A 20,281-nucleotide genomic window follows, 5' to 3' on the forward strand; every position below is an offset into this window, starting at 1 on the left:
ACATATCTTACACGGCGAGTTTAAAATGGACGGGTCTTTCATAAATATTTACAGGCAGTGATGCCTCCTGCTCGTGCTAGGAATGCTGTCGCTGAGTAAGGCGGGAGCATTCCGAATGATGCCTTTCCGCAGTAGCAGGAATGTCAGGAATTCCGTAAAGTAGCGTTAAACGGCTAATTAGAGGAACGTAGAGTTGGGGCACGCACTTCTGCATGGGTGTGTGTACCCCATCCTCCTCCTCCTCCCATCGCCAGCTGTTCTCACCAAATCAAGTGGTCCGAGATAATAACCACGCCTGACTTTGGGAACTGGTACATATTCAAACCATTTCTGCATTGTAGCCTGAAAGAAATCTCGGTTTGACATGTTGCAAAGTAAAACTTTTAGACACTGTTTTTCAGCATGTTATGATTAAAATGTGATGCAACACTTTGGATCAATGCAACACAGAATATCAGTGAGTAAACAGACACAGAAGTCCAGAAATGTGGCTTGATGAAATGAATTCAGTTGGTTCTTTGGAGCAGCACAAATGAGGAATATGAATACTTGTGTTGAAAGGATGTGAACTGAGTTTTGGCTGTAGCTTGACACCAACACAGGTTGTAGTTGCCTTGAGTGGTCTGGCAGGGTCAAAATAATGTTAACAAGCCCAAGGAGCATTGGTAATTCTACTGTGAAACAATTGGGGATGGGGGGAGAGGGGGGTATTTGCAGGAATGTATTTATAGTACATTTGGGAGACATGCACACATAGAGAATATAGTGACAATATCATGTATTTACACATCAGCATTGCACACAACACAGAAATAAGCTATTGTGTCATAACACCTACTGTGTCTTCCGCTAATTAATGCCATATTTCTCATGAATCAATCAGGCAGTGTGTATTTAAAGCATAGATCAATACAGAGTCCCTACCTCACCAAGATGACCAAGAGAGCGACAATCCTCAACCCACTTCTAGTTATTCTGTGATTTCCACATCGGCTATAGTTTACCATTAAAACCTCTGGTGTGCCAGGTAACTGTGCAGCTCATAATGAACCAGGAACTTTAGCAGATCATACCAGAAGCATGGTCACCTGCTGCAGGACATTATCATGCAACGCAGAAGCCCATATGAAGTATATTAAACATAAGATTAAATGCTTTCACATAAAGGTTGGCTGCCACTCTGTGTAGTGAGGAGAGGGAAAATCAGGGAAGATTAGCCAGAAGAGTGCAGTACGTCCCTGCTCCTGTTAATTGCATTGTTAAACTCAACCGCCTTTTGCAAATTCCCCAATTATAGCTGGGTACTGCAGTGTTTAGTTTTTATTTATTTATGCAAATACAATGGGCACGGCTGCCATTCAGGCAGTAACAACGCTCAGATACCACCCCCAAGACATAGATTGTGGGGTACATTATTAATTAAGTTAGATGCGTTTCTGTCTTGTTATTTTGCTGAAGTCAATTTGTACTCTGAGAATTAGTATTCATGCATTCATATTGTGTATATTCAGTGCAGATAGTGGCTCCGTTGATACAGATGACACATACATGCATATTGTATATTTGTTTGATATTGTGTTTTCTTAAAGGCAGATGTATACTTGTCTACTACATGTTCTGTTTATTTAAAGAAAGGGTAAATATGTATCTGTATGTATATGTTGACTGGAGCAGTAGTTTGTGGCTCACAGCTGTGAGGTTTGCTTGGCTGCTCACTGTGCGTTGCCCTGTGGCTGTGTGCTCTGCAGATATCGAAGGAACATTTCAAACGTTGATTTGGTGTGCTCTGCGGGGTGAATTAACTGAGAGGCGTTGCTGTGAAAACTGCTCTGTCCCTGACCCTTTCATTAATAACTTCTTGAAGACACAGATTTGTATCCCTCAGGGATAAAAACTAGAAGGGTCTGAGGTTTGTGAGCATTGACAAAGGCTGCTGCTGCTGCCTGTCACCACCACACCCCTCTCCCCTCTCCACCTGCCGTATCCCCCATCACCTCCCCACACCCCTCTCCCCGCTCCACCTGCCGTATCCCCCATCACCTCCCCACCTCCCTCTGCCCTCTCCACCTAACCTCTCCCCCGTCACCTCCCCACCTCCCTCTGCCCTCTCCACCTAACTTCTCCCCTGTCACCTCCCCACCTCCCTCTCCCCTCTCCACCTGCCGTATCCCCCATCACCTCCCCTCTCCACCTAACTTCTCCCCCGTCACCGCCCCACACCACCTCCCTCTCCTCTCCTCTCGTCCACCCCCTCATGCCATCAAACGGACTTTGCCCAGGAAATCTCTAACATTGGAGTCTGGGATAGAAATGTGGTGCTTTAGACGGAGGATGAGAGGAATGGGCATTCGACCGCATCCCACAGAGGGGGTGAACTGACCAGGCTGCTGCACGTGATTAAAAGATCGCACATCACAAAGGAAAAAATCTGAACAGTCTTGTTTTTGAGTCTTGTTTTTCCACTGAGAACAAATACGGGCCTTGTGAGAGTCTGGCATATGTCTGATCATGTGCCTCCAACTGAAACACCAGCTTTCTCTGCTCCTTTGTGCCATTGTTCCACGTCCTGTTCCAAACAAGTCTTGTCTGTTGTTTTGCCATCATTGTGGATTGATTCTGAACTAAACCAATCATCACAGAGGGTTCTGAAAATCAACAGGGCCAGTTGCCACTCAGAAGGTCTCGCTGAGGATCCTGTCGACCAATCAGTGTGGTCTGAGGTGATGGGGAGGGGTCCAGAGTGAAGGACACGTGACTCTAATTTCATCAGCTGGCGTCTACAAACTGCGTGGGTAACATTACAGTTATTTAGCTGACGCTTTTAACCAAAGTGACCTACCAGTGATTAGACTAAGCAGGGGCCAACCCCCCCCGGATCAATGTGGTGTTAAGGGCCTTGCTCAAGTTGCCCAACAGCCGCACTGATCTTATTGTGGCTACACCGGGGCTTGAACCACTGACCTTCCTGGTCCCAGTCAAGCACCTTAGAGTAACGGAACGTTCCATAGAGAAAGCTGTCATAGGTTTTGCTTGTTGCGGCACATTCCAGGAGATGATTGAACATGTAAGTCAGTATACGTTTGTCCAGCTCTACATTTCAGTGTTTATTGTTCTTAGTTTTTGAGCCCTACAGCAGTTTTTTAATCCTATGTACATCAGTATTCATTCATCCATTTAGTTTTTAGTTGAGGAGTAACATCACACTTTCTAGTGTTTGGGATAGTAATTTAGGCTTAGACTGAAAAATAAAAACAGTATACACATATGTTTTTGTTACTCTTAGGGAAAAATGCCCTTTTTAACATTTCACAGGTGAGCATCGTCTGATGAAACAGATCCCAGTAAAAACAACAATAGCTATACTTGAGTTTAACTTTCGTATTTATTTGCAAAGAAATAACAGAAAGTGAGAAAGCTTACCGGCTTTCTGATTTGAATCAGACTCAGTAAGACTCTTATACACACTTTTCCAGAAGGGGGGCTTTACCAAAACAAAAAGGCATGAAGCTGGCCTCTAACATTTATCAGTATTTTGTCTTCTGAATACCCCTTGTTGACCTTGCTGTAAGACCAGAATGTGCTAGCTGAGAAGCAGAGACATTAAGGTGAAAGGCTGTTTGCTGGGAGAGAGATAGAGAAAGACTCATAGTAAGCACTTAATTCAGAAAGTGGCCTAATAGTAATAAGGATTATCACTAAAAGGTTATTTGTAATCATGTGATTGTATTTATGTTAACACACATTGTCAATTAAGAATCAATTAAGAAAATTACCCTAACAGTTACCTAAAAACAACTGGCACATTCAACCACCATGTTACTCCTTTAACAGGGGGCTGTGGAGAGACTGGCCTCACTCAAAATGTATCTGCATCAGTTGTGCAGAAATTGTTTGTTGCTGTTGTTTGTTATCTGCTTTCCATTTATTTCATTGGATGTATCAGCTAGGAGTTAGCGCACCTCCGCCTTATTAGCTGGGATTAGCAGAGTGGCACATACAACATGATTAATAGCCTTTACTGTATCGTCTAGCAGTTGGTGCACCTCCACCTTAATAGCTGGGATTAGCAGAGTGGTGCACACACAACATGGTTAATGGCTGGTAGTGTATCAACTAGCAGTTAGCATAGCTCCAGCCTAATAGCTGGGATTAGCAGAGTGGCGCACACACAACATGGTTAATGGCTGGTAATGTATCAACTAGCAGTTAGCATAGCTCCAGCCTAATAGCTGGGATTAGCAGAGTGGCGCACACACACCATGGTTAATGGCTGGTAATGTATCAACTAGCAGTTAGCATAGCTCCAGCCTCATTGCTGGGATGAGCAGAGTAGAGCCCTGAGGGTGAGGTGAGACTGTGTGGGGGTGCATACTAATTCAGAGCAGATGGTTGTGACTTTGCATCCCACAAGATCCACGTTCAGCCGGAGCAGGGCAGGCAGGGGCAGTCCTCCACTCAAATCTGGGGCAGCGGTCTGAGGGGCACGGTGCAGTGACCGGTTTTCAGCAATGTCAGACTGTCCTTGTGTCGGCATTTTACCTGCTTGTTCAGTGAGTTTAACGGGCACACCAGTGCAGTGACCCAGTGTGGTGTTTTAGGGTACCACAACTTTAGGGTGAGGCTTTCTATAAATGTTCTTTTATAGGAGCTATATTACTCATGCAGTATGCACTACATAGCACTACATTTTATACACACTTTTCTAAATGTCCGTATGCTGAGAATAGGTATATGGCCTGTTACCGCATATCACCACCACACCATATGCCTATTTGCAGATGGCTATTGCTCTTCTGAAGGAGCATTCTTAAAAGTGTGACCGAGTTTAACATACGTTTTTCTAGATGCAATTATTTTTTCAGAGAAAAATATGTTTGTTTGCCTGCAGCAGTGAATCCGTGTAAAACCATGTAGAGAGGTAGGCAGGTGTGTCAAAGGGGGCTACAGGGACACCTTAATTAGGATGCTGACTGGCAACAGTAGAGGCATCTCCCCGTAGAAAGACAGAAAAAACATCCCCCATCACCCTCCCCTCCTAGAGGCAGAAGAGGCAGCACCCTACCCCCCCCCCCCCCCCCACCCCCCACCCCCCTTCCCTTCCTGGAGTTTAGGTGTCTCTCTCCACAGAGGGCCAGCCAGACAGTCACTTTTAATTGCTGCCTGTTGGTCCAGTGTGAGCCTGGGGGAGACGGCCGTATAATTACACAGAAAGGAAAGTTTCTTCGTCTCCCCTGCTGCTTCGCCCTGACTCCAGACGGGGAGGAACTGAACACACGCCTTTGTTCTTTCTCTTCGCTTCACTTCTTATCTGTCGCCTCTGTCGCGTGCGTGCGATTAACCGTGCAGACGTCTTGTGTCAGGGTGTCGTGCTGCTGTGTCCGATATCTAGAGAGGGGGAGTTCGGTGCAGCGATGGCCGTAGCATGTGTCAGAGTTCGTCGTGGTTACGATCATTTCTAGATTGTCTGGGCTACACAGCGGTGGAGATACAGTAGTTATCTCATCAATTTTGCTTAGTATATTGAGTCCCAGGATCCTTAAAGGACTTGTTTATGTAAAGGCAGTTGTATAACATTTTTGTTTGCTTGTGTAATAATACTTTCATCATTATCCGATACTTAGACTATGCTATCTGTCTTGAAAAATATCAGTGCACTGATCTGTTGTCTATGTAATCTGTAATGTATCCGTCTTATGTATTGTACATTGTAAGCTATGCACAGCATAGCAACTGGCAAAGATCCAGCACATTCATACTGTATGCTGTGTGCAGCCATGTTTATATTGCGGGAGTCAATAGTGGGAGTGGTACTTCTGAGGCAGTAGCAATAAATATCTTTGTGTGGAGTGACAGGCAGTGTGGTCGGTAATAACTGGGGAAGGATCTGGAGCTTGATGCAAACTGAAAAAGTATTATGTTCTATCGCTGTTATTTCATCCCCGAGTTTAGCCGATGTAGTTATACCAAAATAATGCTGACAGATTGAGATCTCTCTCAGAGCCAGGAGCAGTGACAGGTTTCTGGGAAACAGAAGGAGATACACTGACCTACATTCCTATATCAATATCATCACACTGTGTTCAGCAGAGTGGGGTTTCTGAGACCAGGCACACAGTTTCACAGAGTCTGCATTGCTTTCCGATGGTTATTTATTTTCTGTTAGATACTTGTTTGTTCTTAATTGCCTAATTTTGCTGATCACTGGGCGGAAGATTGACTTTGAAATAACCCAATTAATACTAAATGAAATATGATTAAGCCCTCTCAATCAGCACGAGGGAGAGTGGCGTCTTCTGGGGTCAGATTTAAAAGACCCTTTACCTGCCTGGCAAATGACAAACTACAGTACACTACAGTGCAGTATGCAGCATGCTGATGATGATTACATACCTGGGTCAAATACACAATTATTTTGGATTCAACTACTTGTTTGTGCTTGATTGATCTTGCCTGGTGCAACTAAGCCAACCTAGAGGACTTGAAGTTGGGGTTTGCAATTTACAAGAGTATTTCCTAGGTTCCGCCACGCCGGACGGCTCAGTAAAGCATAGACGAGTATTTGAATCCGAAACAATTACGTGTTTGACCCAAGGTCTGGGTGATTGTGCAAAAATGTAGAACGGTTGACAGGCTGCTCTTTAGAACTCAATGGCTGAATGTTTTCTGTAGAATGTGTCAGCGTTTCTGCCTTCTGCCCAAGCCTACATTGTCCTCCTCAGAGCTTTCTGACAGAAAGCCTTGCACACAGAAAATGATTCGCAGGATAGAAACAGCTGAGGCCACGCGCGGCGATATGACTACATCCCAGCCGAGAGCTTTTCCCCGGCTAGCTGAGACTTCTTCCAGGGACACGAGTCGCAGGTTTAAAAGCATGCGAGCTGGCTGTGGGCTGAGACTCGGGCCTCCTGTCTGCCATCTGCGGTGTGTCACCTGTCCCACTGACAGTGACGTATGCCCTCCGACTCCTGCGGTTCGGCGCCGGGTGCGAGGCCTGCCAGCGCGGAGCGGGAGGCAGCCGCGGTGCTGGCCAGAAATGTGCCTCTCCCCCTCCGCACGCGGGGATCAGACCGGGCTCTCGAAAGGGAAATGAATGATGCTTTGTTATCAAACACTGCCCATAAAGTGTATTAAAAAGTCGCTGGAGGCAGAACTGAGGCAAAAGGCCAGTGGCCACAGGGGAGGGATTGTCAATACACACACACACACACACACACACACACACACATGCACACACACACGCACACACACGCACACACACACACACGCATATACATATACACACACGCACACGCACACACGCACACACACACACACACACACACACGCACGCATATACATATACGCACACACACACACACACATATACATATACACACACACGCACGCAGGCACGCACGCACACACACACACACACCCATATACATATACACACACATGCACACACACACACACACACGCATATACATATACACACACATGCACGCACACACACACATATACACATGCATACACACGCACACATACACACACGCATATACATATACACACATGCATATATGCACACTCACACACACACACGCACACTCACACACATATACACACATATACACATACACACACACGCACACACATACACATATACACACACAGGCATATACACATGCATACACACACATATACACATATACATATGCATACACACACAGGCTCACACACAGCCAGTGCTGCACATATCAATCTTTGATGCAGACCTTTTCCTGTTGGCTCTTTGATGGGGGTAGTGACAGGGGGGGGGGGGTATCTCAAGACGTATTAAATATTTACCAGGAGGAGGACACACAGGTCTGATAGAGCTGGGCCTTGGCTGAGGGATTGTCTGTGCGACGGTCCTCTGTGTGTTTTCCAGCGCGTCGTGTCTCTGTGTGTAGCGACGCTGTGATAGATGTACGTATGTAAGTCAGCGGGAGCAGTCATGAGGAGCTCCGCTGTGAGGCTCCGGGTTAAGCGCTGCCTCCCTGCCGCGTGACGGAAGCGCGGAGGTCTGACGACGCCCTGCCGTTTTCCCGACTCATTCGTATTCCCGTGACGTCTCCCGGCTTTGCTCCGCTCGCGCACGACTCTCGGTGCTCCGGCTCTGGCTGCTCACGACTCGGTCTGCTCCGTACCCGGGCCGGTCTGAGCGGAGCTTTCCGCCCAACGGTCACCGGCTCACCCCTCCTTTCCCTCCACTGGCATCCATTACATTACGTTACATTGGCATTTAGCAGACGCTCTTATCCAGAGCGACGTACAACAAAGTGCATACCCATGACCAGGGATAAGTTCGCTGAAAGACCCGAGAGGGAAGTACAATCTCAACTGCTACCTGTACAACAAAGATAAGGACGAGGGCCTTTTTTTTTTTTTTTTTTGAGAACAAAGAAACAAACAAACAGAGCAAAAGTGACTAAAGTTAACTATCCAAACACTGCTTACCTAGCCAACTAAAAATACCGATACACAAAGCAAGTCACAGAGACAACAATTAAGGTTCACAGGGAGGTAGGGAGGGATGGGGCTAATTACATTACATTAATGGCATTTGGCAGACGCTCTTATCCAGAGCGACGTACATTTGATTAGACTAAGCAGGAGACAATCCCCCCCCTGGAGCAATGCAGGGTTAAGGGCCTTGCTCAAGGGCCCAACGGCTATGCGGATATTATCAAACCAGCGACCTTGCAGGTCCCGGTCATGTACCTTAACCACTACACTACAGGCCGCCCCTAATTACCACCTAACCCAAAGTTATGTGCAAAAGTGCCTAGCATTTAGCCTATTCGCTGTAGTCCTGGCTCATGAAGGTTTTGAGGGTCTGTGTGTATCACATACCGCGTGCCATTGCTTTGTGCTTGGGCCCATCTTACAGCATCACGTGGGTTCAGGTGCCCAGTGAAGGTCAGTGGAGTGATTCTGTTAAAGTCTGCTGTCAAGTTCTAACTTTGAAGACTGGCTTTGTGGCGGTTGAATGTCAGCGGCGATTCCCAAACAAAGACGGCAGTACCTCCCGTAAACAGCGTCTGTTGGGTCCCTGAGCTCCCAGGAGAAGACTGCAAGTCACATAAGGTAAAAGCCGGGGTGTGGAAGAACGCATGCCCTTTCTCTGTGCGTTTTGGGCTCTCCGTCTCTTGTCTGAGGTATTTCTACCTCTGTATCTCTGACATTTGACACGCAAGCTGACTGGTTTATTTACAACAAGACGCCGTATTGATGTTGCAGTTTCCAAAAACGATTTAATCTTTTTAATCCACGGCAGTGAAAAGGAGGCTGTAGCTCTCCTGGAGGCTGGATGGCGTATCCAAGCAACGGTGGCGGAGAAAAGCCTGGTTTACGCTTGTCTCTGCGTGAGGACGGACTGTGGGAACTATGAATCGCTGCCTTAATTTACCCTCACATGCCAATATCTAATGCTAACTGAATTACCCTGCCCTGTGCTAGAAAACACGAGTCTGATGCTGGTTCTGTTCAAGACCAAGCATACACTTACTGAGCTCTTTATTAGGAACACCTGTACACCTGCTTATTCATGTGATTATCTAATCGGCCAATCATGTGGCAGCAGTGAAATGCATAAATTCATGCAGATACAGGTCAGGAGCTTCAGTTAATATTCACATCAACCATCAGAATTGGGTAAAGAATGTGATTTCAGTGATTTTGACTGTGGCATGATTGTTGGTTCCAGGTGGTTTGAGTATCTTAGAAATAGCTAATCTCCTGGGATTTTCACAAACAATAGTCTCTAGAGTTTGGAGAGACTGGTGCTAAAAACAAAAAAATATCCAGTCAGCAGCAGTTCTGTGGGCAAAAATTGCAACAGTGGTATGCAGAAGAGCATCTCTGAACACACAATGCGCCAAACCTTGATTGGCTTCAGCAGCAGAAGACTTAATAAGTTAAAAAGAAAGTCCAATAAATACCTAATTAAGTGCTCACTGTGTGTATATTTTGTATTGAATATACCTTTAAATATGAGTCCACCCTGACTTTTCTTTTATTGATTCTCTGCCAACACGCCAGTGTTGAAATATTATAACCATTTCTCCTGGTGCCACACTGTATTTGCTTGTGTCGATCGGTCCAAAGTAGTTTAGGCCTACCTCTTATAATGAGTATAAATAAGTCATGTATATTGTGGCTTGGGTATGGGGATGTTGGCATAAATGTTAGCAGGTTGATACACAGTTACACTCTAGAAAAACTGAAATGGCAGCAGACAGGGGCAGAGTTAACTCTGTGTCAGAGAGAAAGTGCTTGTTGCTGGAGACAACAGACTCGAACAGAATCGAATGTCTACAACTCCCTCTGCTGGCCAAAGCTGTATTGTAAAATCGCAACAATTTATATCTCGTGCAAGGAGTTGGTTGTTAATGAGACTTGCAGGACATGGACAGCTGTTTGGAAGGGGCTCCCTGTCTTTATCCTGTTCCAGATTAGGCACACTAGGGGGACTAGCATGCCTGCGCTATGTATGTTGCCCCTGTTGCAAAATAAAAACGAAAAATTATGCAAATTGCATATTTTTTATCATTGAAGTTTGAGAGTTGGGCATACGCTCCAACCTTCCATTCGTAACTACAAGTTGGGAGAGTGCAATGGTCCGTTCTGAATGAACTGTTATAGGTTGGGACCCTCCCCCCTTCTACATACTGTTACCAGGGAGCCTACCCCTGGCTATACACTACTATCACACATTCACATAGCTCGTAATAAACAATGTTACTCACAGAAAACCCTACAGCCCCAGAACCTACAGCCACTGCTCAGCCAGCTTTGTTTAAGCAACTACTGTATTAACATTTCCCTTTTAGAAAGATGACCTTTATTTTACAAATTTGTGTGTGTGTGTGTGTGTGTTGGTGCACTGTAAAGTAAAGATCACAGGGGAATTAAAAGTGCTTACATAATCAAATGGGTGTTATAAATATTCTAAACATAACCTTTATTGTTGTTTCAGTTCTTCACATCTGTATGCAAGAGTAGCTGTGTACTTTACCGTGATGTTCATGTTATTCAGTGCTCAGGGCCCTCAGGGCTGCATTACACATTTGAAGTACAACCACAAACACTTTGCCATGTCTGCAGTGCAGAAAGGAAGCAGGGTTGGGCTCAGTTCCATTTTCAATTCACTTCATTAATTACATTTCAGTTCATTTTGTGAATGGACTGAATTATGTGAAACATGAAACTTGGCCCCTGCCTTAATTCTGTACTGCTTTTAATGATAATTAACAGTACTCCTGGTTTTGATAATTCAGTTTCAGCCACAGATATGTATCGAGGCTGTTGCATTAGCCCTGGCCAGGAGCGGGGCTGTTAAAGGCGGATGTGTATGGGAGTGTGGCCAGGGGTGGAGTGCTCCTTGCACAGGAGGAGGGGAGGGTGTTTTCTGCTCTGCCTCCCCCTGCAAGGAGCTGAACTTTCCTCTGCCCCAGAGGCCGCCTCTCACTGCTCGTCTCTCCACATGACAGCAGACAGTTTGTGGGGGGGGTGGGTGGGGTGAGGGATGCTGGGGCTTCTGCACCCTCCCGTCCCCCTGCAGGGAGGGGGGGGGGGCTTTTCACACGACCCAAATGCAGGAGAACAGAACAAACAAGCGCCAAGAGGGTCGTTTCAAATTTCACCAGCGCGTTCACATTATATTTCTTTCATGTGAATTGTTTATTTGATTTATTTATTCATCTTCTTGACATCTGAGAAACTAGCGAGAAAATAAGCGAGCGCCAAACTGAGGATTCGTTGGGAACGCGTTTTCACCTTTGGGCCCCGGCGGACCGGCCCTATTTTTACCGGCGGTGACTGCGCGGCGTCTGAGCGCGGAGGAGTGTGGTGTTAATGTGACAGAGCGGCTGCTGGGGAGGACTGCTGAGTTATCGTAATCCCGCTAACCGTGACAGCGCCGGGGCGTTAGCGTTTCCGGGCCTCCGCTCGGCTGGCGGGTGACCGCCGCGGGTGATGTCAGCTCTGGTACCTGCACGCCCTCCCCACCCGCCCGCGCCTCTCCGAGGATGACGGCGCACTTTGTCTCCTCTGCCCAAACTGAATCTCGCTGAATCTTCCTCCTCCGCTGCAGGTGCTGTATAACGAGAGCTGGATAATGGCCGTTTACGTACGCTCAGTGAGCAATTTTGGCAGCAACTAAATGCATAAAAATGCATGCAGACATGGTCAAGAGGTTCAGCTGTTTTTCAGACCAAATGTCCGAATGGGGAAGAAATATGATCTAAGTGACTTTGATCGTGGAATGATTATTGGTGCCAGACGGGGTGGTTTGAGTATCTCAGGAACTGCTGATCTCCTGGGATTTTCACGCACAGCAGTCTCTAGAGTTTGCTGAGAATTGTTCGGAAACCATAAAACATCCCGCGAGCAGCAGTTCTGTGGGCAGAAACGTGTTGTTAATGGGATAGGTCAGAGGAGAAGGGGCCAGACGGTTCGAAGCTGACAGGAAGGTGACAGTAACGCAAATAACCACCTATGCAGTTGCATGCAGAAGAGCATCTCTGAACAAATGCATCAAACCTCTAAGTGGATAGGCTACAGCAGCAGAAGTAACCAATAAGTAAAAAGAATAAGTCTAATAAATACCTAATTAAGTACTCAGTGAGTGTATGATCGATTGAAATTTGACGATGTAAATGTTTTGTAAATTGATTAGCTCACAGTTCAAGGACCCTGAGAGAACTTGTATCCTGGTGTACCAACTGCAGGAAGTCAACTGAAGGCAGTTCAGTCTGCATTCAGGTGCTGCCTTTGACTGTATTCATGATCAGGTCTATTCCTTTAAGAGTCACAGTTAATACCTGAGAATGAATATCTGCCACTGGGAAATAAACTGTTGGAGATATAGGGAGAGGGAGGGTGGTTTGGTGATGCAACACAAACCTGGCTGCAAGTTCAAAGCTGGGCAAGTAGCTAACAGTTGCTGGCATTCAAGCTGCAGTTGCATATGGTCTGCCTAGCCAAGAGCTTTGTACCTCACCCTACAATCTGAGAGATGGGCCGCTCCAAGTGCCCTAATGGGGCGCTAATGTTCCTGTCCTCTAGGGGATGTTCCTTGAAGTGGTCTTAAAGAGGACCCACTCAGGAACAGCCCAATTTCCACCGGGAGCCTCTAACCCAGAAACAGTGAACATGGCTTCCCTGTCACGTGTGGTTTCTCCCTTATATACTGTAGACAGGTGTGACTCACTCTCATAGACCACTTACTGATCATATATGAAGACAAATGTGTGTGTGTGTGTGTGTGTGTGTGTGTATGCTTGTGTGTGTATGTGGGTATGCTTGTGTGTGCATGTTTGCAGTTAGATGCTTTTTGTGCTCGGTAAGTGAACAGTAATCTGCGTCGTTCTTCTGTTGATGTATGCAAGCTGTGGAGGGAAATTACAGTGAATAAATCTTCTCTTTTGTAGTTTACTAAAAGAAGCCGAAGGGAGCATCTGGCTCCTGCTGACTGGGTTTCGCATTAATAAGGAAATATTTCATAAGCCGCGGTAACATAACACTTCGCCTGCAATTACTGTGAGGGAACAGGCCTGGTTGCCAAGGAAGTTCTGCCCAGGGATATTAACCTGCGACGCGCACCGAATACAGTAACGTACGTAAGCCAGTACAGTAGGAGATGTGTGATTGGGCGTTATCTGCCAGCCCTGACACAAGCTGTAGTCTGACCTCTTAACCTCTTCTCTCTCAATGCTGATTCTCAATTGGCTGCCATGCTAGATTTGAATTCTTTTTTGGGCACTGTATCATCAGTCAGCTCCTCCAGTGGAGCTCGTGTGTGATATATCTTGTTTCAGAGCAGGTCTGTTGCACTTGTATGGCCCATTTATTTGGGAAGGCAAAGCTCTGTGAGTGACGGCTCTTGGAGCTTTAGTCGGATAAGATTAATATTGCAGAGCACAGCTACCGATGAATCCCGATCAGAAAAACTGACATTAACTCGGATGACACACTTAACAGTGTGCTGTGCGTGATAACAAACATGCAAAACATTGTTTTCGGAAAATGTTTATACCGATACGTGAAATATAAACCCTAACATGGTCTATATAGAAAAGATTATGAGACGCGCAAATCAGTTATTACTGGTCGACTTACATAATTGCATATAAACAATATAACAGAACCATTACAGGATTTTTAATGTTTTCTTTGGCCCAGCTTTATATTAATTAATAATGATGTTTTATCAGTTTTGTTCTGGTTTGTTTGTAATTGGCTACCCTCTTCACGTAAATGTACTATTTTGGATGGTTCTTTCAACCATCCAAACCATCCTTGAAGATACAGTATGTCCTATGGTGCTATTATGCTCTCTACGATTGTTCTCCTGGCGCTGACATTTGTGAAAGGAGCACACAAAGGACATATGGTTTGAGAGAAGTTTGGCAGCCCTATAAATGTATTCACAAGAATCCTACTGCCCTATCACATTGCTCATCATTACTGGCACTTTTTTATTCTTTAAGTCAGCACACATACAAAGATACGTATTTGTAATTACAAGACATATGGTTAAGTGACTCATTCAGAGATGTTTTACTCATTATTTCTAGTGGGTTAGACATAGCCCGTCATATTTCTTCATGATGTTCATGTTATGAGATTCGTAATTATGTCTGAAAGTAAGAGGGTGGAATAAATGTGGCAAAGGTAAATGTCTGCACAGCTTCTAATTAGATCATAATTAACCATTAGTGAAGGAGCAGCCAGAGGTAATTAGTGCTACTATAAGCCTTGATTCCCTCCAGTTAGTTACTTAGGCTGATTCCAGCACATTTTCAAATTAGGGTAGTCTTTTTAAGTCATTCGGCGCTTTCATAAAGTAAAAGCAATATGTATAGAAGCAAACTATATGTATGGGCATGTATTTTGTGTAAATTGAAACTTACGTATATACAGATTACATATATGCAGATTGCTGCATATCAACATTATTGCTGAATCGATGGAAAGCGCCTGAAGATGTGGAGACATCCTGCCCTGTGTTCTAGCCTGTTCTCTTCTCCTTTACGCAGTGGGAGAGGGGAGGAACCTGATCCCGATGGACCCCAACGGCCTGTCAGATCCGTACGTGAAGCTGAAGCTCATCCCGGACCCCAAGAACGAGACCAAGCAGAAGACCCGCACCATCCGCTCCTCCCTCAACCCCACCTACAACGAGTCCTTCACCTTGTGAGTGGCCGGGGGCCTGTGCCACTCTCTCTCTCACAATTACATTCAGGATTCAACTTGGCTTTTTGGCAGAATACACATTTGTGGATATTGCCAAATGTATACGCTGATAAATTAATCTGTCTGTCTCTCTTTCTCTCTCTCCATCTATCTCTCTCTCTTTGGCTCCCTCTCTCTGTAGCAAGCTGAGGACCATGGATAAGGACCGCAGGCTGTCTGTCGAGATTTGGGACTGGGACCGGACCACCAGGAATGACTTCATGGGCTCCCTGTCCTTTGGGGTGTCGGAACTGATCAAGTCACCTGTGTGTGGCTGGTGAGAAGCAGCACTTACCACTGCCCCTCCATCCTGCCATTCTACTGCCCCTTACCACTTCCCCTTTATCCTACCCTCCACTGCCCCTTACCACTGCCCCTCCATCCTGCCGTCTGCTGCCCCTTACCACTGCCCCTTTATCCTACCCTCTACTGCCCCTCCATCCTGCCATTCTACTGCCCCTTACCACTGCCCCTTTATCCTACCCTCTACTGCCCCTTACCACTGCCCCTCTATCCTGCCATTCTACTGCCCCTTACCACTGCCCCTCCATCCTGCCATTCTACTGCCCCTTACCACTGCCCCTTTATCCTACCCTCTACTGCCCCTTACCACTGCCCCTCCATCCTGCCATTCTACTGCCCCTTACCACTGCCCCTTTATCCTACCCTCTACTGCCCCTTACCACTGCCCCTCTAACCTGCCGTCTACTGGCCCTTACCATTGCCCCTCCATCCTGCCATTCTACTGCCCCTTACCACTGCCATTCTACTGCCCCTTACCATTCCCCTTCCACTTCATCATGTTGTTTCATAGCTGTTCTGTTCTGCCATTCTGTTCTTCTCCGATGATGGACTGCACTGTTGCTCTGGCAAGCCCATTCCAAACAGACCTGGGTCAATTACGTAATTTTTTTGGATTCAAGCACTTTTTCTGTGCTTGATTGATCTTGCCTGGTGCAACTGAGCCCACCAAGATGGCCATAAGACAGAGTTTGCACTATTCCAGAGTAGTCCAGAGCTCAGCAGAAAAGTATTTGAATGCAAAATAATGATGTAATTGGCCGTGGTCTGATTCCAAAGGTGTGAATAGGGCCGTTGAGCGGGCTGTAAGTTATATGGTCCGAGTGCTTACTCAGAACTCTTTCCATGGCATTCCCGAAGCACGGAGTATGTTCCTCGGTGTGTGGACGTGCGTTGCATGGGAAGATTAAGTTTGACGCCGAGAGGCAGATGCCGCAGCCTTCGGCTCATCGTACACAATGTGTGGCTTGTTTCTTCGCGCGGACGTGGTTTTGATGGCCGCCAGCAGCTGCGCAGGCCCCCGGGTGTAAATCAGGCCTGAATGAAATCCGTGTGTTCCGGGTTATAAAGCTTTGCCTGGCACGGCCATTTTGGACGTGGTGGATCTCAGGCAGCCATTGTGCAGAGCCGTCCGTCCTGCGCTCGGTGCCAGTGTGAGCAAGAAGCCACTCGCTGGGTCTGCGCTGCCGGGCACAGCGGTTTATGACTGAGACCGGGCCTATGCCAGGCCTGGCGGTTTATGACTGAGACCGGGCCTATGCCAGGCCTGGCGGTTTTTGACTGAGACCGGGCCTATGCCGGGCACAGCGGTTTATGACTGAGACCGGGCCTATGCCAGGCCTGGCGGTTTATGACTGAGACCGGGCCTATGCCGGGCACAGCGGTTTATGACTGAGACCAGGCCTATGCCAGGCCTGGCGGCTTATGACTGAGACCGGGCCTATGCCGGGCACGGCGGTATATGACTGAGACCAGGCCTATGCCAGGCCTGGCGGCTTATGACTGAGACCGGGCCTATGCCGGGCCTGGTGCTTTATGACTGAGACCAGGCCTATGCTAGGCCTGGCGGTTTATGACTGAGACCGGGCCTATGCCGGGCCTGGTGCTTTATGACTGAGACCAGGCCTATGCTAGGCCTGGCGGTTTATGACTGAGACCGGGCCTATGCTAGGCCTGGCGGTTTATGACTGAGACCGGGCCTATGCCGGGCCTGGTGCTTTATGACTGAGACCAGGCCTATGCTAGGCCTGGCGGTTTATGACTGAGACCGGGCCTATGCCGGGCCTGGCGGTTTATGACTGAGACCGGGCCTATGCCGGGCCTGGCGGTTTATGACTGAGACCGGGCCTATGCCAGGCCTGGCGGTTTATGACTGAGACCGGGCCTATGCCAGGCCTGGCGGTTTATGACTGAGACCGGGCCTATGCCAGGCCTGGTGCTTTATGACTGAGACCAGGCCTATGCCAGGCCTGGCGGCTTATGACTGAGACCGGGCCTATGCCGGGCACGGCGGTATATGACTGAGACCGGGCCTATGCCAGGCCTGGCGGTTTATGACTGAGACCGGGCCTATGCCAGGCCTGGTGCTTTATGACTGAGACCGGGCCTATGCCAGGCACAGCGGTTTATGACTGAGACCGGGCCTATGCCAGGCCTGGTGCTTTATGACTGAGACCAGGCCTATGCTAGGCCTGGCGGTTTATGACTGAGACCGGGCCTATGCCGGGCCTGGCGGTTTATGACTGAGACCGGGCCTATGCCGGGCCTGGCGGTATATGACTGAGACCGGGCCTATGCCAGGCCTGGCGGCTTATGACTGAGACCGGGCCTATGCCAGGCCTGGCGGCTTATGACTGAGACCGGGCCTATGCCGGGCACGGCGGTATATGACTGAGACCGGGCCTATGCCAGGCCTGGCGGTTTATGACTGAGACCGGGCCTATGCCAGGCACAGCGGTTTATGACTGAGACCGGGCCTATGCCAGGCCTGGCGGTTTATGACTGAGACCGGGCCTATGCCAGGCCTGGTGCTTTATGACTGAGACCAGGCCTATGCCGGGCCTGGCGGTTTATGACTGAGACCGAGCCTAGGCCAGGCCTGGTGCTTTATGACTGAGACCAGGCCTATGCCAGGCCTGGTGCTTTATGACTGAGATCAGGCCTACGCCAGGCCTGGCGGTTTATGACTGAGACCGAGCCTAGGCCAGGCCTGGTGCTTTATGACTGAGACCAGGCCTATGCTAGGCCTATGCTAGGCCTGGTGGTTTATGACTGAGACCGGGCCTATGCCAGGCCTGGTGGTTTATGACTGAGACCGGGCCTATGCCAGGCCTGGCGGTATAAAACACGGATTTGGGGGAATAGCGGATGTTGCTCTGCAGAGCAGGAGCGCCGTCTCCAGGACGGAAATCTCGTTCTGCTTTCAGCCGCGGAGAGACCCCTCTGCCCTCTGATTCCCCGGTGACGAAGCTGTTAGCATTGCTTTCTTGCCCGTTTTACATTCAGGGCAAACTAGTAGTGTCATGTGATCAATTGTAATTAAATGCCTCTTTGAGAACAGTCAGAACTGCTCTAAAACTCAACATAACCCACCTCTCCGTGGACGGTGAAGGGTCTTGTACTTACAGCCACTCAGACTCAGGCTTATGATAATTTTACATACGATTTCATTCCAGCTTGTCAGACCATTATCGTGTACCCTGGACTCCACTCCAAATCGCTATGCTTTGAATACAAATACCGTAATACCATAACCAAGTTATCTACTCTCAGCTTTGCCAGGACATTCTATACAGTAGTTATTTCTGACAATACAAATATATTTCCTTATTTGTTAATAATAATATGTACATACATCATTTTTTGGATTTACTTTGAACAGTAAAAAGAAAAACATTTAACTACAATAGATTACACGACAACACATTTTTTGTCTTAGTAATGCAAAAGTGTGATTATACCACCCCTATAAAAAAAACTTTTTTTGTATAGTTAACAGAGCACAGCAATGATTAGTATTGTAAACAAGGAAGCACTGCACAGCTAGCCTGTCTTTACACAGATGCTTCATCTATAAGATTATTTTCCCAAAGGAAATCCAGAAGCGGGTAGCTGTAGGAAGTCAGGGGGGTCCTTCAAAATGCCTCCGCTCAGGAGCCGGGAGCTCCAGTGGTCTGATGTTAATAATAACCATAACAACAACAATAATAATTTCCTTTCAGTTTTAATGTAGAACTAGATTTCTGGTTATTGTGAAATCTATATAAGGGGTGTGATTTGATGTGGTCTTTGCATGTACACACAGCGGGCTTGGCCTTTACTGTGCATCGTTGCTGTGCCGTGCACGTGTGTTGCCCTCTCCCTGAGGATGTGTGTTCTCTCTCTCCCTCTGTCTCTGTCTCTCTCTCTCTGTCTCTGTCTCTCTTTGTCTCTGTCTCTCACTCTCTCTCTCTCTCTCACTCTCTCTCTCCCTCCCTCTATCTCTCACTCTTTTTCTCTCTCTCTCTCTGTCTCTCTCTCCCTCTCTCTCTCTCTCTCTCTCTCTCTGTCTCTCTGTCTCTGTTTCTGTCTCTGTTTCTCACTAACTCTCACTCTCTCTCTCTCTCCCCCTCCCCCTCTCTCTCTCTCTCTGTCTCTCCCTCTTTCTCTCTCTCTGTCTCTGTTTCTGTCTCTGTTTCTCACTAACTCTCACTCTCTCTCTCTCTCTCTCTCTCTCTCTCTCTCTCTCTCTCTGTCTCAGGTACAAGCTGCTGAATCAGGAGGAGGGCGAGTATTACAACGTGCCCATCCCTGACGAGGACGACGGCAACCTGGAGCTCAGGCAGAAGTTTGAGGTGAGGAGGACCGCGGACGCCATGGCCTACCCAGCAGCCCCTGCTCTGGCTCTGTGGGAGGGGGCTGGGCCTCTGTAATATTCACTCCCTGATTGGTTTACAGGTTGTGGAATACTCGTCTGCTTTCAAAAGCATTCTATGGTTATCAGAAAGATGCCTCCATCTATTCCCCCTGTGAGGAGTGAGCGATCCTTATTCTGGATCCCTTTCAACAAGCTTTTAATTGAAGTGAATGCCATCATAACATAAGGACATCCCGTGTGGCCTGTGTGTCCGTATGAGTGTGTGTGATTGATTTTCCTTTTCATTTGATTCATTTGAATGTAATTAACAGTCATTTAATGATTTATTTTATCATTACATCGACACGGAGGGAAAAGGGGCCGCTCGGC

The 20,281-nt window shown here is 47.4% G+C and overlaps 1 protein-coding gene across 4 annotated transcripts in view; it reads left to right on the top strand.

The window, feature by feature from the left end:
- The window catches only part of LOC133122172 (protein kinase C alpha type), a 193,726-nt gene that overhangs the window by 114,329 nt on the left and 59,116 nt on the right, over positions 1-20,281 (top strand). For all 4 annotated transcript variants that reach the window (XM_061231972.1, XM_061231969.1, XM_061231970.1 and 1 more), the window contains exons 6-8: positions 15,060-15,216; positions 15,398-15,532; positions 19,796-19,889. In XM_061231972.1, the coding sequence (XP_061087956.1) occupies positions 15,060-15,216; positions 15,398-15,532; positions 19,796-19,889 (386 nt within the window). The remainder of the gene's footprint in view (positions 1-15,059; positions 15,217-15,397; positions 15,533-19,795; positions 19,890-20,281) is intronic.

This window comes from Conger conger, chromosome 2 (genome assembly GCF_963514075.1).
Source record: "Conger conger chromosome 2, fConCon1.1, whole genome shotgun sequence".
Taxonomy (NCBI): domain Eukaryota; kingdom Metazoa; phylum Chordata; class Actinopteri; order Anguilliformes; family Congridae; genus Conger; species Conger conger.